The sequence below is a fragment of the Naegleria fowleri genome, assembly GCF_008403515.1.
Source record: "Naegleria fowleri strain ATCC 30894 chromosome Unknown tig30, whole genome shotgun sequence".
NCBI lineage: Eukaryota > Heterolobosea > Eutetramitea > Acrasida > Naegleriidae > Naegleria > Naegleria fowleri.
This window is the reverse complement of record NW_025407962.1, coordinates 210,035-233,197: the sequence shown is the minus strand read 5'-3', so window position 1 is coordinate 233,197 and position 23,163 is coordinate 210,035. Positions and strand designations below refer to the sequence as shown.

The 23,163-nt window shown below is 37.5% G+C and overlaps 9 protein-coding genes across 9 annotated transcripts; 4 read left to right on the top strand and 5 right to left on the bottom strand.

The window, feature by feature from the left end:
- Positions 1-177: 177 nt before the first annotated feature.
- On the top strand, positions 178-660 carry FDP41_002663 (uncharacterized protein; the record flags this gene model as incomplete). The annotated part of the gene is made up of 1 exon (XM_044705882.1): positions 178-660. The coding sequence occupies one exon, from the start codon at positions 178-180 to the stop codon at positions 658-660; it is 483 nt and encodes a 160-aa protein (XP_044562861.1).
- Positions 661-2,275: 1,615 nt separating this feature from the next.
- FDP41_002662 (uncharacterized protein) lies at positions 2,276-2,842 on the top strand (the record flags this gene model as incomplete). The annotated part of the gene is made up of 1 exon (XM_044705881.1): positions 2,276-2,842. One exon carries the CDS (start codon positions 2,276-2,278, stop codon positions 2,840-2,842), a length of 567 nt encoding a protein of 188 aa, XP_044562860.1.
- A 299-nt stretch (positions 2,843-3,141) lies between these two features.
- On the top strand, positions 3,142-5,477 carry FDP41_002661 (uncharacterized protein; the record flags this gene model as incomplete). Its single annotated transcript, XM_044705880.1, has 6 exons — positions 3,142-3,276; positions 3,347-3,418; positions 3,580-3,924; positions 4,012-4,029; positions 4,118-4,511; positions 4,603-5,477. The coding sequence occupies 6 exons, from the start codon at positions 3,142-3,144 to the stop codon at positions 5,475-5,477; spliced, it is 1,839 nt and encodes a 612-aa protein (XP_044562859.1).
- Positions 5,478-6,382: 905 nt separating this feature from the next.
- Positions 6,383-9,051, bottom strand: FDP41_002660 (uncharacterized protein; the record flags this gene model as incomplete). Its single annotated transcript, XM_044705879.1, has 2 exons — positions 6,383-8,241; positions 8,367-9,051. The coding sequence occupies 2 exons, from the start codon at positions 9,049-9,051 to the stop codon at positions 6,383-6,385; spliced, it is 2,544 nt and encodes an 847-aa protein (XP_044562858.1).
- A 747-nt stretch (positions 9,052-9,798) lies between these two features.
- On the bottom strand, positions 9,799-12,831 carry FDP41_002659 (uncharacterized protein; the record flags this gene model as incomplete). The annotated part of the gene is made up of 1 exon (XM_044705877.1): positions 9,799-12,831. One exon carries the CDS (start codon positions 12,829-12,831, stop codon positions 9,799-9,801), a length of 3,033 nt encoding a protein of 1,010 aa, XP_044562857.1.
- Positions 12,832-13,011: 180 nt separating this feature from the next.
- Positions 13,012-13,644, bottom strand: FDP41_002658 (uncharacterized protein; the record flags this gene model as incomplete). Its single annotated transcript, XM_044705876.1, has 1 exon — positions 13,012-13,644. The coding sequence occupies one exon, from the start codon at positions 13,642-13,644 to the stop codon at positions 13,012-13,014; it is 633 nt and encodes a 210-aa protein (XP_044562856.1).
- A 950-nt stretch (positions 13,645-14,594) lies between these two features.
- On the bottom strand, positions 14,595-15,925 carry FDP41_002657 (uncharacterized protein; the record flags this gene model as incomplete). The annotated part of the gene is made up of 2 exons (XM_044705875.1): positions 14,595-15,051; positions 15,102-15,925. The coding sequence occupies 2 exons, from the start codon at positions 15,923-15,925 to the stop codon at positions 14,595-14,597; spliced, it is 1,281 nt and encodes a 426-aa protein (XP_044562855.1).
- An 876-nt stretch (positions 15,926-16,801) lies between these two features.
- Positions 16,802-21,862, bottom strand: FDP41_002656 (uncharacterized protein; the record flags this gene model as incomplete). Its single annotated transcript, XM_044705874.1, has 2 exons — positions 16,802-21,270; positions 21,631-21,862. The coding sequence occupies 2 exons, from the start codon at positions 21,860-21,862 to the stop codon at positions 16,802-16,804; spliced, it is 4,701 nt and encodes a 1,566-aa protein (XP_044562854.1).
- A 477-nt stretch (positions 21,863-22,339) lies between these two features.
- Positions 22,340-23,126, top strand: FDP41_002655 (uncharacterized protein; the record flags this gene model as incomplete). Its single annotated transcript, XM_044705873.1, has 2 exons — positions 22,340-22,552; positions 22,617-23,126. 2 exons carry the CDS (start codon positions 22,340-22,342, stop codon positions 23,124-23,126), a joined length of 723 nt encoding a protein of 240 aa, XP_044562853.1.
- Positions 23,127-23,163: the final 37 nt, after the last annotated feature.

The following is a 23,163-nucleotide window of genomic DNA, read 5'->3' as shown; positions in this document are numbered from 1 at the left end:
TGTGCAAAAAACATTCAATTTTAATGAGTAATCGACAAATTTGCGTCAATATTCTTGTCCTCTTTCAACGCAAGACCATATTTGCTCGAAAGCAAAATAATATTCAAAAAAAAAGTTTGCATTTGACATCTCGGTTTACAACATCACGTATTCCTTCCTCTCAACAAACCTGCACCTATGGGTCAAAATCAAGCCTCAGCTCTACTCACGTCGGCACACTCTGCTGATGGCATTCGAGACTTTCGAAAAGGACAAGTCTTTACTCCTTTCGATCACAAACACAACACAAAAACTCACCAGCCCACAAACTCGATCGATGATGACTTGGATCCTTCACTTCTGCAAGGAGTAGGTCTCGAACGAAATACAAGCAACAATATTGGCAGCAAGCGAAAAAGTTTTAAATTTTCGTCCAACAACAGCAATAGCAACAACCGAAGAAGAAGAAGTAAAACCACAGCACCCACTCCAACAGCAGCCACACGAGTCGTCACTCGGATGAGTTGCTACTATGGAACTTGTCCTGTTTTGCAGCAACAACAGCAAATGATCCAACAACAAGAATTACAACGTAAACAAGAAGAACAAAAGAAAAACGCACACAACGAAGAAAATCGTTTAATATCATCTCTCGAAAGAATAGTAACATGTTTTAAGTGACATGATATTTCTATTTTTGTTAATTGAGATGATGATGACAGCGAAGAGTAGCACTACATAGATGGTGAATGTCATGACGCATGATCCATATGATGATATCATCAAGTTTGAATGTACAATACTAAAACTCAACAACGTGTAAAAGAAAGCTCCTAACAACATTGAAAAATTGTAAATAAGAACCTTAACAACCTTTTTAAAAAACATGCATTCTGTATTCATCGATGAACCACAGAGTGAAACCGAGTCAACCTCAATAAAACACAACTATCCATGATGATGATGATGATAATTGAAAAGATGATTCCTCTTGATGTTGTATGCTTCATGTGCAGAGTCGTCTTTTAAGGAAGACCATTTAAGGAACAACATCGTTCGAGAGATGAATTATCTCTTTGTTTAAACATGAATGACCTGAAATAGTACTGATGATGTTGGTTCTATGGGGTTATAATGAGAGTTTATTGTTGACCTTCTTCTGTTTGATAACTTTGAGAACTTCTCATGGTGTACTGTTTGCTTGGAGGTATTTTCAGATATTGTTGGGAATTCTGGTTGAATTTGTGTTTGCTGCTGTTGAGAACCCTCAGGCATAACATTCAATTCAAACCAACACAAATGGCCAAATTGTGACTTTCCTGATGCCAATCGGAAATATCCCTTGATGTTGCCAATTTTCTTTGGAATAAAAGTGTCAGACGCTTCAATTAATTTGGTATGAATGAAAATGAATTGTGATATTCAGTGCAAGGTCAATCAATTGTTTCAATAGTTTCAATTTTAAAATTAATAATTATTGAAAATGCAAAACATTCAAAATGTAGCATCCACAGAAGTGTTCACAGCATCAAAACTCCATGAGTGTTCTACGTTTTGAGAAGGTTGTTGTGGTTGGATAATTGTCGATGGTTGTGCTGAGGCTGCACTTGAATCGCTTGTTGAGGAGGAGGAACGTTTGTTTGTGGTTGCTGTTGTTGAGTGGATGTTTGTGGTTTTTTGTTCTTGGGGATGCTTGTACTCAAGGGCTTGAGGTAACTGATCGAGTGTCAGTGAGGAATGGATATCCTGTCTTATATTTAGCCTTAATGTTCACTGTGGTGGTGGAAGAACCTTGTTGACAAGCCAAGGTTTCTCTCGTTAACGACATGAGGTTGTTCAATCATTCATTTCATTACTGATACTTGTGTCATCTCTGTGCAAGTTCATTGCTTGAGAGTTCTGACGGAATGGATGATTCATTACAGTCGAAGAATTGAGCCTTGTGTGTGTTGAAAGGAGAGAGGATTTTATGAAACTTTTATTCTACTTTTTGAAACGGTCACTCCAACGAAACCAAAAAAAAATTGTTGAAACGTCATGTTGTCACATTGTTTCAACAAAAAGATTTCCCATCACGCCAGCAGCAACAATCACTCAATTTTGTAATACCATGCAATCACACGCAACAAAATAGTCTATAATGTGAACATTGTTCGATTTAAGGTTGAAAAACGACCTTAAAGATTGTGATGAACAATTTCATACAATTTCCATATTTGAGAATTGTTGAAAAATTGATTCATTTTCAAACGTTTATAAATCCTGATCAAACAAAACAACTATTGACTCTCACAACATGTTGTCCAAACTTAGTCCTCGATTGTCCACCAATGGCTGGCAATCTTTGAAGAAGAACAATAATCACACACTTTTACAACGCCTCAACTCCAAGTCCATCATGGTAATTGGTCTTTCTCAACCACAACAACAACATCGAAATCTTCAATTGAAAACTCCTCTTCATATCGGTTTCTTTGATGATGTTGCAGGAACCTACAAAACTCTGCATAGTCCTTTGAATTTGAGATTTAAATTGAATATGAAACCATGGGAACACAGAACAGGACAATTCTTCTGGTATTTAAACTTTGGAGGAATTCTAATCCTTTCTGCTGTGTTGGCCGCCAGCATGTTCTTTGTCTTTTATTATGGATTTTACTTTTTATATGCCAATGCAGGAATTAATGGATTGAGAAGATTCTACAATCCTCATCCCTTTTTGGAAATTAGAAATGGAAAGGACATGAGTGAGACTTATGATCCTCTCGGAAAGTTGTACGTGTATTTGAGTCCTTTCAGAGGTGAAGACAAGACTTTTGTTTTCTACAGAGAATTGGAGGCTGCAAAGAATCGAAGACTCTAAGGGTTTGAAACTTGTTCAATGTTGTTCATCCCAATTCAAAAGAAGACTTTCATCATCATGAATTCAATGAACTTTAGCAAATACGGGCCATATTAATGATCTTTTGCTTTTAATAAAAGAATTCATTACCAATGTATTTTCAACTCATATGTTGAACCCTTCATCACGACGAGGGTTTTCTTTAAAACATTCTCCAAAATATTTCCAACTAGGAAGAAGAGATCGCCCTTCGTGTTGATGAAATTAATTCGAACAATTTCGAAGTCTTCTAATCCCAACGTAACCTCGAAAACAAAAAAATGCAAACCACGCCTTACCCTATGAACTCACAACTCGCGCAACCATCCACGATGATGATGATGATGAACGGTCCACCTCCTCCGCAATGCTCATCCAAAGTAGAGTTGCACATATCGTGTCGTAATTTGAGGAATGTAAGTAAGGGAATATTCCGATGGGATGATAATCATCAACACTATTTGAACTTTCCGCTATGAATGCTAGATGGATGTTTTGAGCAAGTCTGATCCGAGAGTATTGGTATATATTGGATTTCCTCAAAATAATCCACAGTTTGTAAGTATATTAGTTGTGATTGAACAGTTGCATTATAACCACATGAAATATTTCTCGCCATCCTGCTGAAATTGTTGCGTGATGATCACGACCTATCTTTTTGTTTGAATTGAAAAACACTTTAAACACCAATTTCAATCGTACACGTCATTGCTACACAGACTTGGAGATTATTGGGAGAGACCGAAACGGTGAAGGATAATTTAAATCCAAACTTTGTGAAATCTTTTGTTTTGGATTATTTCTTTGAAGAAACTCAACCTTTGAAATTTGCTTGCTATGACATTGATAATTCTACGACGACACTCAATGATGATGATTTTATTGGAGAAATGACCACCACATTGGGTGAAATTTGTGGAAGCAGAGGTCAAAAATTAATCAAACATTTATTGGTTGGCAATTCCAAGACATCCCGAGGAACAATTATTGTCAGTGCAGAGGAAATTAATTCAAATGTGACTGATGATGTCGAAATTCAATTGGCTGGAGTTTCTTTGGCAAAGGTATGTGCATTTTAGAATGAGTGTTTAATATTCACACATGTGTCATCACAATAATTCATTGAAAACTTTTTCATGTTTCTCCAACAGATGGACCTTTTCGGAAAGGTAAGTGATCTTGGACTCATGGACTTGTGGTGACATTTAGATGACACATCATAATGTTGTTCTTCGTTCATTATCACCACACTAACAGTCGGATCCATATTTCATCATTGAAAAGCTGCACAGTGGTCAATATCTTAATGTTTTTCAATCGGAAACCATCATGAACACACTCAACCCACTGTGGAAACCTTTCAGAATCCCATTAGCAAAGTTGTGCAATGGTGACGTTATGAGACCTCTGAAAATTAGCGTCTATGATTATGATAAATTCTCTCAACCAGATTTCATTGGAGACTGTGAAACAAATCTAGACTCCATCATGAAAGGCACTCTTTCTCTAAAATTGGTAAACAAGAACAAGAAAAAAGGCAAAGAACACACCGGAGATTTAGTTGTGAAATCTGCAAAACTCGTAAGAAATTATTCCTTCTTGGAATTCATTGCAGGAGGTCTCAAAATGAATTTATTGGTAGCCATTGATTGTAAGTACCAAAATACTCGCATATATTAAGGAAATATATTAACTCTTAATAATGCAACGCGTCATCTTCCGCACTATTCATGATAATATAGTTACTGCCTCAAATGGTAATGTCACAGATCCAAACTCCCTCCACTACAACAAGCCAGGACAAATGAATCAATATGAGTCTGCCATTTATGCGGTGGGACAAATTCTCAGCGATTATGACTATGACAAGAGGTTCCCTTGTTTTGGGTATGGTGGATATATTAATGGTACAACGTCACATTGTTTTGCATTGAATGGAAATCCTCAACAACCAGAGTGTTTGGGCGTTCCTGGAATTTTGCAAGCATACAGACAAGCTCTAAATAATGTTTCTCTAAGTGGACCAACGTTATTTGCTAATGTGATTCAAACAGCATGCCGTTACGCCTCACAGCCAATTTCACAACAAAATCAAGAATATTATATCTTGTTGATTATCACAGACGGAGCCATCAACGACATGGACGCGACTATTGATGAAATTGTTAAAGCAAGCGATTTACCACTTTCTATCATTATTGTTGGTGTGGGCAATGCCAATTTCGAATCCATGGTCACTCTCGATGGAGATGATGGAAGACTCAGATCTACTCGTACTGGAAGATATGCAAGTAGAGACATTGTACAATTTGTTCCATTTAACCAATTCAGAAATCAACCCTATACCTATCTTGCGAAAGAGGTTTTGGCTGAAATTCCTCAACAAGTGACAAGTTTCATGAAGATGAAAAACATTGTTCCAAATCCAAGACTTGTCGTTCCTGAATACGTTCCTCCCATGACGAATGAGGAATTACCAAGAGGTTCCCTCTCAGAAAATTACAACCCAAACCTTGCCACTCCACCATCATCGTCCTTCACCACTCTAAATGCCACCTCAACATCAACCTTAACACAGCAACCACCTTATCCAACCAATGTACAATACAAGATCTAATAATTTGGTCTGAGATACAGTAGTGATGCAAATATGTCAATCTTTCTGTTTATAAACTATCATCTCTTCCAAGCTGAAACTTAACTATACGTACCTCAGTTCTCACGAACTATTGAAGTATTTGCAAATAAATGACTTCGATGATCATCATGCTAAATGTTTCAATAATTGAACTTTTTTTTTCCACGTCAAGCACACCAACAACACGTCATGATGAAAATGCCAAAGATTTTAATTTTGTAAGCACAAAAAAAAAATGGATCTCATCGACGACGTTGCTCAACAATCCACCGAATTCTATCGTGCATCGAAGCGATTTGTGACTCGGTGCAAGAAGCCTGATTCCAAAGAATTCTCCAAGATTGCGTTTGCTACAGCTGTTGGATTTTTGATTATGGGATTCATTGGATTCTTTGTCAAGCTCATCCATATTCCTATCAACAATATTATTATCGGTCATCAATAATCCTAATTTCATCATCATTATTGTGATGATGGCTTGGAGTTGAAGCTGGTAGTAGTAGCGATGATGATAAGAATTCTGTTCCGTTTGTTTGCCTCTTCTCTCCAAGCTCTCCATCTTGCTCTCTCATTCACCACCACAACCTATTACTCCCACAGAGTGGCAACAACAACAACAATACTCATATAATTTTGAGAATACGATGATTCCATTGTATATTCCTTTCCCTTCCCGTTCTACATTTTGCTTCTTATTTCAACCTACTCAATAAAAACATCTTTTGTAATTGTGATGATGGCACGATTATTGGACTTTTGTTGATGGCCATATCGAAAGTGGTTCATGAAAGATTGGGTTTTATTCGAGTGACTAGAAACATTCGTTTGGGGTTCCTGACCTGGGATACGAGCTTGTGTTGTTGGACAACAAAAAACTTCCTCATTTACAATGCTTCGTTTCTATCCAAGTACAAGTCCAACTGATCCAATTGATCATCGGTGGCAAATTCCGAGAGCACCATATCGACCAATTTGAAATTACCAGCCACAGCATCAATCAAAGGCTGATTGTTCTGAATGAATGTATCTTCCAGATACAACTTCCTCAAAGTATGATTATTCTTGACAATTCTCACCAAAGCATCCATACATTCATCGTCCACTCGTGTATTGAAAGAGAGATCCAACTCTGTGAGACAAGTATTCTCCACGAGAGCATCTGCCAATTCATAGACATCATCGTTTGAAATGTTCTTATTTTGCAAATTAATGGAACGAAGGAGTGGATTATTTCGTTTGAGCTCATCGGAAATGACTTTCACATTACCATCCTTAATTAATCGTTGAAGAATGATTAATTGTTGGCGTTCCTTCTCCTTTTTCAGTTTTTCAGCAGCTTCTTGTTCGAGTTTGAGTTGATGTTCTTCTCGTTTTTTCTTTTCTGTATTCTCAATTTGGGCAATTTGTTCTTCCATTTTTGCAATTTCTGATTTTGGTAAATACAAAGGATAAATATTCTTGACTCGTTCTTTCATGAGTTCAATTTCATAAGGTTGTAACAACTTTTCTGGATCTTTTTGTTTATCCAGAAGGAAATTCAAACTAGAGTTATATTCCGTTCGCTTCGATGTTTGATTGTGTTGTAAATCTTTTGCTTGTTTCAACTCGGATTTTAACAAAGTCACTAGATGCATTTTTGATTCCACATGTCGAATCCACTCTTGTAATTTTCCAGATTCATTAAATTCTGATAAAAGTTGTGTGAGTTGTGAAGAGAGAGATGCTCTTTCCTCTTCAATTTGTTGTTTCAATTTTCGTTCTTCTTCCTCCTCTAAAAGTTTCTTTCGATGCAGTTCTTCTGCTTCTCTTCTCTTAGTTTCTTCGAGTTGTTTTAATTCTAAATCTCTTTGAATTCGTTCTTGTTCGAGTTGAAGAGCTTTTTCTTTTTCGATGCGCTCTTGCTCGAGACGAGCTTGTTCTTGCTCTTGTCTCAATTTTTCAAGAGCTTGTTCTTCTTGTTTTCTACGTTGTTGTAACAATAGTGCAGATTCAGAAAGATTCAACGTTTCAGTGTTGGAAGTTGTGACAGAATTTGATTCTTCTGTGGAGGTAGTAGCGGCAGTGACAACCATTGAAGGAGTTGTGACATTACTTTCTGTAGAATGATGATTGACAGTGGTAACTGATGAAGTTTCTTTTGTGTCATCATCGTCACTCAAATCTGAGTCATCACTTTCTAACATGGATTTCATTTTGGCTTCCAATTCTCGTTGTTTTTTCAATCTCTCTTCAATTTCTCTCTGATGTTGCTCCTCTCTTTCACGTTCTTCTCTCTCAGAAATTGCTTTCAATCTTTGATATAAATTCATTTGAGAATCTGTTAAGCCAGATGGAAGATGAGAGGAAGGAGAGACAGAGTCTTTTCTCGAGTTGCTTGAGGACGACATGGTTGGAGAACAGGCACTTATGGAGGTATTCATAGAACAGGATGTTGGAGTGATGGACTGGTCATCCGAATTGAGCTGTGACGAATTTAAAGCGGTGGAGGAATTTTCATTGGTTTGAATGGTCATGGAATCTTCATCGGTGGATGTATCATCACGACCTGCTGCATGATGTTGTTCTTTGGAGGTGTTTAATTCGTCTCCTGCATGGTTTGAAGCTTCAGCCAAAAGTGCACCGTTCTGTTCTTTATCTGCACTTGGAGTTCCAATACCCTTCTTCTTTTCAAAGTTCAGTAAATCTTCGACAATTTTACCAACATTTTTGTTTTTCTGAATCTGTGACTCTCGTGTATAAGCATCTGTGAAAGTCATTTGTCATTAAATAATATTCATGATTCCATTGTCATTTCCGTGTGTATTCAATAAAACACAACATGAGGTCAAAACAATGCAATCGATCGTTCAAAATTACTCACGAACCTACCCTTATAAAATTTAAGTAATAATTTTGCATCTTCATCTCCATTCATGGCCATATTTTGAACATCCATAGCCAATGTATAGGATTTTCTACCACTTCTTCTTCTCAATGCAATTCTTTCTTCAGAAATTGTACGTTCATGGTGATGACTCTCTTCATGGTGAGATTGGGATTGTTTATCAAGCTCGGAATTCGAACTGTCCTCAGTAGTTGCAGCTTTCAATGCACCCAAAGATAATGCTTGAACTTGAGGATGTGACGATTTTACATTAGAAGAACTATCAAAGTCATCATCATCATCATCTTCTTCATCACTTTCATCCAAATCCTTTTTTTGTTTGAAAAAATCGAAAATACTCTTTCGACGTTTTTGATGTCTTCTTCTTGGAGGTTTCTTTTCACTTGCAATGGGTGACCTTTCAACATTGACAGGATTTCCAGGAGTTAGATGAATATGTGGAGGAGTTGTTTGAAATTGTTGGTGATTTTCAACAACAGCTGTTGTGACACGTCTTGGAGTTTTCACTTTTGAATTCTCACTGCTGGTGGTCGTTTCTGAGACTCCTCCTTCTGTTTGTGTGAGATTGGGAGGTCCAGCTCTTGGAGAAGTCAGCACTGCAACAGATTTTCTTCTCTCTTTGGGATCGGTAGGTTCTTTCTTTTTGAAGAGGGCTTTCAATCCGACCATTCTTTTTAGTGGTTGAATTTATCGGAGTAATGTGGAGATAAGTACAGTAGTGGGAAGGTGATGAAAATGATAGGACAAGTGATGGAATGTGATGATTCAGGTTGTATGCACACTAGGTGAGTACGGTTGGCAGACGAGAAACACAGTAAATACAAACAAAATTTCGAAGGAAGGATATCATTAAAGTTAGTGTCGGATGATGACAGTTGTTAGGGTTGACATTTATATAGAACGGTAATATATAAAACACAACATGGAAATGTTAGTATTGAGATTAGTATTCATCATTGTCGTTTTTGGGAATATAATTTGGGTAATGATGTTTGAAACAAAGATCCGATGATAAACATCATACAAAATTTTGTTGCAAACGTTGAATATACAGGTTCGTTTGTTTCAAATTTAATGAGGTATAAACATTGTCGAAGGGTCGATGTTATGGAAGAGCGTAAATGTTTAATTTGAAACCTACATGACGGTTGGGAGGTGTTTGGATTTTTTTTTGATATTGTTTGGCATGTGACAAGTAGATCTTAACAAGTCAAGATTGCTCTTTTTTAGTCTGCCTTGTTCAGTTTGGTTTGTGTTAATGACAAGCAAAAAGTTGGATAGGATCCATGCAAGACCAAACAAAGATTGTAGTACCCAGAAGAAGATTCAATAAAGGTCATACCGCTCAGTACAAAAATTTGATTTGAAAGAACAACTAATCAACATCTCGGGATAGAAATTTCTTGTTTTCGAACATTAATCGTCATTCGTCATCTCCTCCAAAGACTGTCTTCTTTGCCCATTCGCTGGCTTTACCACCTTAAAGTCAGAAAAGTCAGGAGTTCCTTCTAGCTCAAGATTTTGTTCATTACAAAGATGGAGCATGCAAATGAAGCAAAATGGGACAGACACTTCTGAAAAGTCTGGTTTTTTCTCGTTTGCCTTTGGCTTGGACGTGTTTAGAGATGAGACAACATCCGAGAAGTTAATATCTGTTTTGGGTGCTGTTTCGATTTCTGTCCAGAGATGATCTTTCAAAGCCCTCACATCGACTTGCTTGGCCCTGGTGGCATACTTGATATTGAGCTTTTCCACTAATTTTGGAGCTTCAATTAATTGAGCTCCAGCAACCATTGTCACTTCATTTGGATTGTTCAATTCTTGAGGTTTAAGTTGAATATCTTCCATTGTCATTGAGGAGTTGTGTGAATCATTCAGTACAGTGTCTTGTTGAGGTTCAATCGACGAAGGAGGCTCCATAGATGAGGTGGCCATTGTTATGTTAGTTTGGTTGTTACCCAAGTCTGTAATTGTTGTCATGGCAGTAGCATCTGCAGATGGTTGCTGCTGAGAAGCTTCTGTTGTGTTATTTGTTCCAAATCCAGTATCTCCAAAATTATCAAAACCCCCAATGTCCATATTGTCCATACCAAAACCTTGTGGGGCATTGAGACCCATTTCTTCATCTTCATCACTGTCATCATAAAGTTTGCTGGAAGTCGTAATAAACATTCCGTTTTGAGTGGGTCTTTCAGGTGCACCCGTCAATTTAGGCTCCGTATTGCTGTTCGCGCTGGAGGAGCTTGTTTTGCTTCGAGCGCCCTGTTCAACAATAGCTTGTAAATGTTTGTCAGTAAATGCTGCTGGAAGATTGAACGGTCTCAGCAACATGCTCAAATCATAATGAACATCTTTAGGAAGTAAGGTCAACTTGGATGTTGCATTCTTAATTTGATTGTCTTCAGGTTTTTTGGAATACTTAAATTGTACAGCATAGTCAATGGTATAAGGATCATTTAAAAAATCAAAAACATGGGGTTTTGACTTTTGTGTTCGTTTTTTCGATTTCTTAGCATTTGTGCCTTGAGTTTTTGATTTTGCTGATGGCTTCCAATGCTCAATTCCAGCCCAATGTTTAATCTTGGTAACATCAAAGTATTCATAGTCATTGTCAACAGTGATCGTTTCAGGATTCTTTTGAATCATTTCAGTGATCGATGTTGGTTGCGAAGGCTCACTTGCTTGAAGCTTATTCTGCTGTTCTACTATGACAGTGTCATCATCTCCAATTTCTTGAGGTACGACATCTTGCGGTTCTGCATTGGCAAAATCTGTATCAAATATACCCAAGCCATCGTCGTCATCATCGTCATCATGATTGGCATTTGCAAAGTGATCGGGAGCCAAACCTCCAACCTCAGTAGCAGCAGTAATTAAGGCATTGACCCCATCACCACCAATTGAAAGTCTTTGAGGTATTTGTGTGGTGGTGTCGAGAGGCATGCCACCATACGATTGAGGTGTGAGACCATCAGACATTGCTGTATCCGGTGGGCCATAATCATCAATTCCACCACCGAAACCTCCACCAAGATCAAAGGTGAAATTCTCCGAAAGTGACGGTGTCTGTTCTGAAGCAAATCCATTATTATTAATGGTGGGTACATCTGATGTTAACACATTGTGTTGAGTTTGAATTTCTTCGGTTGAGATAGGTTGCTGCAATGGTATATCATCTCCTTGTGGTTGAAGGTTGTGCTCTTTCGATTGTTGTTGAGTTAGTTTGGCTCGTTCTTCCATTTCTTCAAGCATTTTCTCGTCTATAAATGATGTCGTCAACAAACGCCCCATTGCACTCTTATCTAAAGCTATTGGATGAATTCTTTCTTCCTCTTCATTGGTGGTGGTTACAGCTCCTTGCCGATGTTGCTCTGCTGTTTGTTTTGTTTGATTTGGACGATTATTGCTCTCAGATGCAATTTTCTTGTATGCATAGTCCCAATTTTTTGAGTCTATTATAACTTCACATCCATATCCAAGTCCTAAATTGTTTAAAAGCAAAGAATTGGCACTTCCCACGTCGAAATTGTTTGACGATCCGAGTGAAGTATGGTACAAAGGTTCAATCACATAGGCAAGTTCAAGCTTTTTCACAGTGATGTTATTAATATTCGTTTCGAGAGTGTTCACACCATGTCGAACTCGTTTCTTTTTAGATTTTTCAGCCTCTTCTCCATCTTTGTTTGCTCCTTCTTCTCCATCGTTGTTATTTTCTGAGGAAGAGCTCTTTTGAGGATCAGCTCTGGCAAAACTCGTTAAAACTTTGTAAGCCTCTGTATGAACGGAGTCAACACGAGTCGAATAAATTTTAACACCAGCATCAAGAGTGCAACTGGCAGCTTGAAAACTTCCACCTGTAAGGGTTGTTTCTAAAACTTCACCAATATAATCAATTAAATTTAAATTCCACGTGTTCTTGACATTGATCTTATTTTCAGATGATAATTTGATACAATTTTGAAAGAGAGCTTCCAATTCGGATGACGTTAATGTCCGTGATGTTGAAACTAAACCTGCAGTGCTGCTGGCGTGAGCTCCACTTCTACGATGTGTTTCTGTTGTTAAAAATCCAATGCCAACACTCTTTCTTTTATCACGTCTCTTTTGATTGTGTCTTTTTTCATTTTCATCATCGTTAATTCCCAAATCATCTATCTGTGATGGAACAAAAAGAGAAGACTTTCTACGTGATGATGAAGATTTATGTTTAGCCGTAGCAGGTGTTTCAAATGTTACGGATCCAGTGGACGACCTCTTTTGCTTTTCAGGAGAATTTTCCTCTTCATCCAATTCCAAAATTTCTTCATCTTCTTCTCCAACCACATTTCTCACTTCTGTTCCATCACCATCAGAGAAGTCATCCGATGAAGATTCCGACTCTTCCACCACCGCACGTCGTTTTGCCTTGCTCGATGAAGGCTTTGCGTTGCGTCGTTGTTGCGAAGGCATTTTCGTTATTTTTTATTCAAAAATTTTTGAATGGCGCCAAGACTCGAAGATTAAAAAGAATTTCAAATGTTTATTTAAAAGCAGAGAAATCTAGTATACTTCATTCATGATGAAAGAATGAATACAAGAGTGAACGTAACATTCCTTTGGACCTTCTTTCCCACACTGTGTGGATTCTTTTTAACGACGACTATTATTCCACATAAATTTCAAGAGACAGGCAGTCCCTTCGTCATTAGGAAGTGAATTAACATTAATTAAGGTATGATTATGTTGTAAAAACTCCTGACAGAACTTGTACAGTTTCCCCCTCTTGTTGTCTTCTTCCATTGAATGCATCACCAAATATTTACACGCTTCAATAACATTGTCAACATTCATAACTTCCATCACATGTTGCTCGACATGCTCGTACAGACCCTCAATGAAATACTTGTCTGCGAGTGAACAAATTGCCACTAAATCACTCATGGGAAGATGAACTTCATTCTCCAAATAAATAGTGCCAATGTAAATAAAACGAATACATCGAAGCATCAAATCATAGGGTTCATCATACATGGAACACTCTTTTCCATCCTCACTCCAACGATCTAATGCAGCTGCAAACCAATCAGTTTTAAGATTTACGATGTTCGTATGGATTGGAATTTCTCTCCTTTCGGATTCACTTTGAGAGGAGAATGTTAATTTGGCATTCACTTCTTTGTTCGAAAGAAAGAGTTGGTTCAGCTGTTTTTGAAGAGGTGAATAAGTGGGTTGATGGAAGATGGTGTCGTCGGCTGTGATGCTTTTCTTTTCATAACGCAACATTTCAATCTGCACAGTGCTGTCAGGAATCACTTTAAACGTTGATTGATGAGAGTCAAAATACAAATTGTTTTTTGGAGGATTTTGAGTTATTTCTTTATGAATCTCTTTCCCTTTAATGTGGACAATTATTTGATAACTTATAAAACAAATACCAACATAATATCACTGGCCTGGTTGAAATTTGTATTTATCAAATCCCAATTTAACTTCTCTGTCCTTATCTAATATTTTACAAAACCGGACGACTGGACAATGACCAGTAATTCTGAGTTTAAAGATAAAAGAATACTGATTACCAGCGTTAGAAACTTCAAAGCTAGTGGGAAGAACGATCGCCGTCATTTGTGTGTGTTTTGTTGCTCGTTTGAAATTCTCCAACCACTCTCTTGTTTCAAACCTCCATTTAGGGGTTTTCTTGAATCGCCTTAAGGTCCATATTTAGAAAAGATTTTCTCAAATCACTTCTCATACATTCCGTGCACATGATCCAATACTTCACTATTGGTTGCCATTGAGTTTCCTTTTATTCTTCAACCATTATTTATTGGAGAGTCATCACGAGGGTACTGTTTTAGTTGTTCTTGATGTTTCAAAATAATTTTCAACAAGAATCGTGTTCGAAGTTTAGAGAGAAAACAAAAGCACGTGAAAACACCACCATAAGCGAAGAGAAGACCACAGAGAAAGAGCAATGAAGATGTCCATGGCTGGAGATAATAATTCACAACACTGTAGGGCCACTGAGATATTAAATGTAATTCCGCCAAGATTTGTAACCAAATAAAGTAAATGGTGGGGAAGAGAACGACAATGAAAATGTGCCAAAGCCTGAATACCATATTGGAGATGAAAAAGTCAATAAGGCAGAAGAGACCTGTCATTCCATGAAATGCAACTGTACTAATGCCAAATGTCAAATTACTCTAATCGCTATGAAATTCCATCAATACTTACAAGTAACTCACTTCTGAGCTTGATTCTATCGAAAACATAATCCAGTAACCCACAGATACAATCAATGAAGAGGTAATGGCAATCTCACCCATCAACCACATTCCATTTGAGGCCATCAACATGAACTTTCTCAAATTGGAATATTCTAAATTAGTCTTTCTCAAGGTTGGAATCCCAATCTTTTTTGAATTCCTGTATAATTTACTAAAAAAGACTAAATAAAAAAACCCCAATACAACATGGCCTGTAAAATAGAGAGTAAATAAAATAGCTGTAAAGTTGGTGAGAAATGACACAAACATGAGAGGTAATTGTTTTTCAAAATGAAATTGTTTAAGAAAGAGTGAAATGAGAGCCCACATGGAAATGATCATTCGATAAAGATAGAGAGAAATGGTGATTGGAAATTTGAAACCAAAAGATTCAAAGAGGAATTGTGTGGGATCGCGTAATCTTTGAATTCAAACAGTCAATGATCACAAATTCAATCATTTAATACCTACCTATTGTAAATCAAATGTTCAAGAGGAGGAACGTTGCAAGGACATGAATTCGAAACATCCTTTGAATGATTACACGATACATTCAAAGAAGGAGAAAAGGCTCCAGTGGAGTCCAAGTCAATGTCTTCTTCCTCTTGGCCATGCTTTGCTTTGATTGTACTTTGCGAGATGTTTCCGTTATTACTGGTTGTGCAAGAATTAAAGTTTGAAATGGATAAAGAGCAATGATTGTCATGTAAGAACTGAAATGATGAGCGAGTTGAGAGGGAAGAATTGACTTCTCGATCAAAGATGGACTCTGAATTGGAAGGAATATTCTTGTTGAGGAACGTGTTTGTAGAATTTTGAGAGATTGGTGAAATGGAATCCATGGATTCCCATACGCTATGGATAGTGATCACACTGCTTGGAGAATGCATTTGAGAGTTGTTAGTGGTGGTTGTGGTGGTAGCGGTGAGGGTTGTCATTGGTGTCGATGGATCGCTGGAAGTGACATTGTGGTCACAAATTCCTTCTTCTTCTGGTTGCTCTTCTTCGTGTTGACAAGCAGAGGGGATGATTTCTTGCTGCCTTTCCAATCGAGATGAAGGAAGGGTAGAATTTTTCTTCTCGAGGAGGCTGGAACTCATGAAATGTCTTTGTTCTCTTTTTGACTTTTTATGGAAAAGAAATCCCTTCACACAATACACAACCACCGCTGAGAACAACATAAATACCAACAAGCAACAATTATGAACTACAAACAAGTATCGAAAGAGATTGGAGGGTCTCTCTAAATGAGAAGGAATGTCATATCTTGAGGATTCTGAGGATGAAGGATCCATTTTGATGGTTTGGATAATGGAAACGAAAACAAGAGATTAAGAAGTAACAGAAGGAGATGATAAACAGGAGGAGTACAAGTACTGGTAGCTCAGGAAAAAGTTTTTGGTCTAGTTTTTTCTCACTTGAAAAAAGTGATGACGCACACGAGGTGCGCACTGTGAGAGTTGAAATAGGCAATCTTTGAGACCTTCTAATCAAGAAAGGTATGTCAAACAAGGGAGGATTGGAGTTTTGGAAAGAGTGGCCTTTCGTTCAAGATTTGAATTATACATTGATGGTAACAAAATATGAATAAATGAATTTACATGCGTTACGAGATTGCAAGTGATACGGAAAGTGCTCTCACAGGAAAATTCTCGAAGTCGTTGCAGGGAGTGAAAGAGTGATTCTTTTTTCTGTAGAGACATTGTGTAGCAAAGCGTACGACAGTCCTTTCTTGGTAGGAGCTTGCTGTGGCGATATCATTTCTAAAGAGTCGAAAGCATCCTATTTTCAAACAATTTCCTGTGAGAATAGATTATCTCTGATGTGTTGATGGCGTATCTCAAAGTATTTATCAAATTTGAAATCAAACTATTTCGGTGCAAAGCGGCACCGATTCTGTATTGCGGTGTTGTAAAGATGCATGTGCCAGAAGAAGCAAAGAGAGGATGCATCATCATGATTTCTTTGTGTGTCAGAGGACTTGTTGTTAGAAGACAAGATGGAAGGTAGGTGATTATTCGAGGAATTCATATCATTGCTGTCTAAACTGCTCGCCCTCGGCCGACTTGAGGGGGCGAAGAAGAATAAAGTCTACTCGAGTTCGACGGATCTGTAGTAATGCCATCACCTTTGAAAACTCAAAAACAGTTTGCTTTACTCAAATACAAGTTTTACACAAATCCAAAGCCTTCTGATCCTTCACGAATAGCCAATAATAATCTTTCATGTAGAAGCTCTTCAGAGTCATATTCTGGCAAATCGAGTTGATTGAAGCAAGTGTGTGAAGTGGGTAAACGTTCACTGGTTGCGTTTGCTTTGTGAATGCTGAATGGTTGAAGACCACCAGATCCCATCAATTGTGAAAATCCTCCAAGAGGAACCTTACTGGTACCAGTTACAAATTGAATCAACAATGCCTTCTCATTTGAATCAAAACTATTTTCGACAATGTTCCAGAACCACTTGATTTGAGGTGAATCCTTGGTATATCCAACATACTCGGTATTATTCTTCAAATCTTGAATATCAATGTCAGGAAGACCTGAAATCAATAGTTCTAACTCTTGTTCATTGAAAACTTGAATGAGATTACGAGGAATAATTTCGTAAAATGCTTTAAGGAACGAGTTCAATTGTTGCTCAATAGATTTTGTCATTTTCAATTCTGTGACAAGTCTTACATATTCTAGCTTATTTTCATTTGTGACAGGAATATTTTTGCCATTTGGTTTGAGCTCAATTTGTTTACGTTGGCCAAATTCATCCACTTCTTGTGTAAAAGTATAGTATAATACATCTTCAATGTCATTCTTGAGCATCCAATTCAAATTTTTGTAATAATCTGGATCAATACTTTCAATATCATGATAAGTAATTGGTGTTCCAATAATGTGTTTGTAGAATGATCGGGTAAAGTGACAGTCCAAGTATTGCTCGTTCAAAATAGCCATAGCAATGACTCTACCAATGAATTGGAAATAAGATAAGTGTTCACTATTAATATATGAAGAAGGATTTGGTTGATAAGTTGTTTGATCAGCACAAGGAATAAACAAGGCATAGTTTGGATTGAGAATTTCTTTTGAAAGAAGCAAGAACCATTCTCTTGTCAAACCACCAACGTCAAGTCCCTCTTCTCCTTGGAACTTGATTTGAAGCTTTCCTTTGCATTCATCCGGTAATCGTTGTCTTATTTGAACGAATGAGTCAAGCATAAGATGAGCACGTCTAATAGTTAATTTGGCAGTGTAAGCTCCAACCTTCTTCTGCAATTCCTTCAACTTGGATCTAAACCAAAAGGTCTTGTTATCAAAGTCAACATATTTTGGATATTTCATGAAAGTCGAAAGAGTAGTATTCAAAAGAGAAGGGTTTGATCTTGCCAGAGTATTCAAAAAGTCTCTATGTCTCTCTAAAAAACTTTCAACTTTTGACTTTTCTCCAAAACCTTTCGCCGACGTTGGAGTAGATCCTTCGACCATTTCAGACAACAAAGCTTCATTATTCTCTTTTTCTTCAATGAATCCCGCATGGAACGAGAAAAAGGCCTCAACAAATGGGAACAAAGCAGAATAAATAGCGGAGGACTTTTTCTTTTTCCTAGTTGCAGTCTGCGGAGTGGCCTTGGTATCGGCCGGTTCTTGTTCAGATGGAATAGAAGCCAAGTATTTGTCGAGAGATTCCCATACAAAATCGAGTGAGTGCTCGCTAAGCAAGTCTGGATCTTCAGAAATTGTTAACTTCTCAGCAGAAGTAGATTTTTCTTCATGTTTCTTGTACTTCTTCAAAACAATACTGTAAGATCTTAGAATTCTACAAAACTTGAGCTTTTCAATAGCATTGGCATCAAAAGGAGCTTGGAATTGTTGCGATTTTTCCTCTCTGGAAGATAGCAAATCTCCAAGAGTATCCCTAACAACTTTTGCCTCTTGTTTTGCACTTTGGGCCAATTCCTTTAGGATTATCTTTTTCATGTCAGAAGTGAAAGACATGTAATTCATAATGGATGTTGCTGTTTTCACAATCTTTTCAGGGAAATCTACATTCGATAATACACTTATTAAATCTCTTACTACGTTGCTATTGTAGATTCTCTTCAAGTACTGAAGGAGAGAATCCATTCTGGAAGAAAGTTTCGTGAAGGCTTCTTTGGCCTCTGTTTGGGAGGACTTTTCTTCCTTTTTCGAGGCAGAAATTTCTTGTTCTGATTTAGTCTCCATTGTTTCTGAGGAGGAAGCCCCAGTCTCTGTTGTTGGGATTTCTGTTTTTTCTTCCTTTTTAGAATTTTCTTCGGCCTTCTTCACTTCGTTACTCAGTTTTGTCAACTCATCCTTCATAGTTTGAACCATCTTGTATGTATATTCTGTACAACTTTCCAGTAATTGCACATAGAGTTCATACGTGGAGATAGACTTGGAAAGAGTCTTCGATGTCAAGAATGAAAACATCTTTGCAAAATTTTCTCTCTCATGATTGTATTCATATTCTGCATCTGTTTCTGTGATAATTCCAAGAACCTCACTGTTCTTTGTCAAGTACAATAACAAGGTGAGTACACTTGAAACAACAGGGAGAGGTACAGTTCCTGTTTCTTCTTTTTGGAAAAATCCATCTTGCTTCGGATTTGCAAACATTTTTTGCAAGCAGAGTGGCTTAACTTTTTCTGGTACCTGCTCAATAGGCGAACCATGATAAAGTAGCATGGAACGTAATTGCTTCACAATGATGTTGCTCGATTGTTTAAGGGTGCACAATTGTTGAATAACGCTGGTCAATATAGTCTTCTTGACATTTGGAACATAGAGCAGCCTTAAAAGAAGAGAGATATCCTCTTCTTTTAGGATTGGCTCTAACTCTTCTTCCTTCTTGTCAACTTGAGAAATTTGCTTCTTGATTGCTTTTGCTAAGAAATTTGATCTGGTTGTTTCTTGTTGTTGTTGTCTTCTGATATCTCTTTGGCGACTTTGACGTTGATATTGAAGTTGTCTAACGTTATAAGCCTCCTCAGCCATTTCTGGTGGGAGTTGTCTGAGAACTTCTTCATCTGTTGTGAGATAGATTTCGTTACGAAGATCCGGAGGGAGTGACATCAAGAATTCAGCCGTACTAAGCTCACGCTCTTGAGTTGGAGGAGGATTTGCTGAAGAGGTGGTAGTGGATGGAGGAGGTGTAGCTGACGCTGCTCCAGTAGTAGAAGGGGTGGTCTCTTGAGCTGTTGGTAAGGTATGAGAGGGAGATGATCTAGTTGCAGATCTTCTTCGTTGTTGCTCTCGCAATTCTCTTTCTAATTGTAAAACCTCATTTCTAATCTCCAAAGGCAAAGCGTTCAAAAAATCTTGACTAATAGTTGTTTCCTCGCTTGTGGAAGAAATGTCTACAAGAGATGCAATGTGAGTGGCAAGTACCTCTTGTCTAATGTCGTCTGGAATAGCAGCCAAAAATTGAGGGTCAATGGCAAATTCTTGGGTTGTTGTAGTGGTTGTGGAAGAGGTAGGAGGAGCGGTGTTACTACTTGTCGCTTGCTCTTGCTCGACTGGAGTTGCTGTCGGTAGTGTCGCGTCACTTGAAGAAGTAGCAGTGGTATTTGCAGTTGCATCAATTGAACTACTTGTGGCAGCTGATTGTCGAGGCAACAATGAATCCAAACCAGACAAGCTTGAGATCATTTGTTCGAGGGTCACCACTGATGGTTGTTCGACAGTGGTGTTGGTAGGTTGTAACAAAATCATATCTGAAGTAGTGGTTGTTGTTGCTGCACTAGTGCTGAGATCTGTGTTTCCTGTGACAGATGGTGGTACCTCTGGAATAATAGGGATATTCAAAGTTGATTGTTGTGAAGTATCAACCTGAGGAATTGGAGACACATCCACAATGTTACTTGGCAAATTGCTTGGTGTTACTACAGGTTCAAAAGTGACTGGTGTAGCTGCTGTTGGAGTAACAGGTTGATCCTGAACGGGTTGAGGAGTGATTGGACGAGGAAGAATTGGTTCTTCTGCGTCACTTGCTTCGCTCGCATCAGATTCAGTTGGTGAGGTGGACCTGGTTGGACTTATACTTCTTGGTGCATTTGGTGTCAATCCAAGCCCAAATGATGATCTTCTTTCAGATACTTTTTTTGGCTTTAAAATGTTAGAGCTAGAATCAGAGTCATCTTTCAACAATTCAGTAAGCATTTGTTCCAATTCTGCAGGTACCGAAGCAGCTGAAGAGCGAGAAAGTCCTGAAGATGAAAAAACAGTCGTACCATAATCAAGATTTCTTCCACTAAAATCAATGTTGAATAAACGAGCAGCGCCGTAACGGCTAGTGTCAGAGCGTGATGTTGAACTGCTTGAGGGAGCTTGTGTGCCAACAGGTTCATAATCTGCTGATGAAGCACCTCCTGGTCTGTAAGGTGGAGGCACCATCCCCAAACGAAGTGGGAATTGTCCACTCAAATTTGAGAACATTCCACTTGTAATCAAATTTTCCAATCGCGCTGGGAAGTTGCGTCCAATATCAAAAAGAGAGGATGGATCAAGTACAGTATCTTGGTCAATCTCGTATTCTCCATAGTAAATATCTCCTGCCAAATCATCACCCATAAGGACATCATCTTCCTCTTCATCTTCAACATTTTCCAGAAGAGGAGCATTGTCTGCAAGTAGTAAATGGAAGAATTACAATATGATGAAAGGCCATGATTTTTTACCATCATACGAGATGATTCAATTAAAATATAATATAATATAATTATGCAAATGCAAAATTAATAGTGATCAGTTAATCAACAAGAGTTAAACAATTTGCAAAAATCAGTTAATGATAAAATATTAAATTGGGCAATGTGATTTCGATTATTATTATTATTCATCATGATTAAAATTAATATTTTCGCCGTGATCGGAACATCAGATAAAAATACAAAAATAAATCGTGGGATCGTGATCCACCACAACAATTTTGTTCATAATACAGTTGGAATCAATCGGTTCAATGCTCGTACATAACAACATACCAAAATTCAAAACATTATCATCATCTTGTTCAGTGGTGTCCTCTTCATCTTCATCGTCTCCTTCATCTTCTTCAACATCAACAACACCAGTTTCTTCTTCATCCTCCCCTTCCACATCTTCCATTTCATCCATAGAAGGAGGTTCATCGTCTCCCTCCTCTCTTAATTCGTTATCAATCTCAACTCCAGAATTAATAATATACTCTTGTTCCTCGTACGGTAGTTCGTCCATTTTTTTGATATGAAAAAAAATTTACAAGAAATTGACAATTTCTTGACAATTCGTAGCACTCTATAACACAAGCCTCATATCATGAGTGTGGTGTTCTCTCAGAAAGTAAGTTGTTCTTTTCTTGAAACGAGAGTCAGAAACCGGTTAGCTTGGTGATTTCTAACGACGAGAAATAGATTAAATCCAATCTTACTTTAATCGGAAATTTTTATCTTTGCAATTTATACATGACATCCTCTTTTGCAAATCTCTTTCTTGTCTTTTTCGACTCAAATACGTTGTAAATATTTGTGACATAATTGTTCATAAGTCTTTAATCTCTTCCTCTCCCTGTGCACCATGTTGCTTGAAATTCTTGAGTTGCTTAATAGTTCTAGTCATTTATGTTACTTCCTTAAATTGTTCAAATTGTCCAATAATTTTTCAAATGATAAGGACCCTTTTTTTTAAAAATTTATTTTTATTTTTTAAAAAAAAATGGACAGAAAAGTCTCGTCATCAATTTTCGATACCATCTCGGGAGTGAATGCCGATATGGATGATTTGTTAGAAGAAGAAGATGCAAATGATCAAGCACTGGCAACCAAAACATGGCGTGATGATTTTTTCTTACGAAATCGGCCCTTGATGAATGAAGAAATTGCTCTCGAGTACTTTTGCAATCGAACCAATCCCTTCTACTCAAAAAAAGTCTGTGAATGAAACTGTGCGTATGCAACAAATTGGAAATATTGATCGGAATGCTCTTATGGAGAGTACTGAAGGTATCCGATATTCAATTGATTCAAAACGATCCAAATCACCCACACTCTATATTGTAAAAAAAGAAAAAGTGGAAAAGAAAGATAAGAATAATCCTAAATTATTGAATTTGTATTATATTGCAGCAGGAATTGTATATCAGTCTCCGTCTATTTATGATGTTATTCAAGCAAGGTCATTTAATGCTCTCAATTTATTGAATCAAACTTTTAAAGAAATTCAACCCTTTGTGGAATACTCAGCTGATGATACAACCAATCTAAAGAGCCCTGCACAACCTGAGGATCAAAATATAGAGGATGAAATTTATGTTGCTTCAATTCCTCCATATTCAATGCAAATGCAAAATCACGTCTCAAAATTAATTGACATGATTGATATGCAAACAAATGCTCTCATACAAGAAAAGCAAAACAGGATACAACAACAGCAACAACAATTCATGGCCAATATGCCAACCTCCGGAGGTAATGAAATGATGATGGCTCCCAATTTACAGTAACAACATGTCAGTACTCACCAATTAAAAAAGTTTCAAT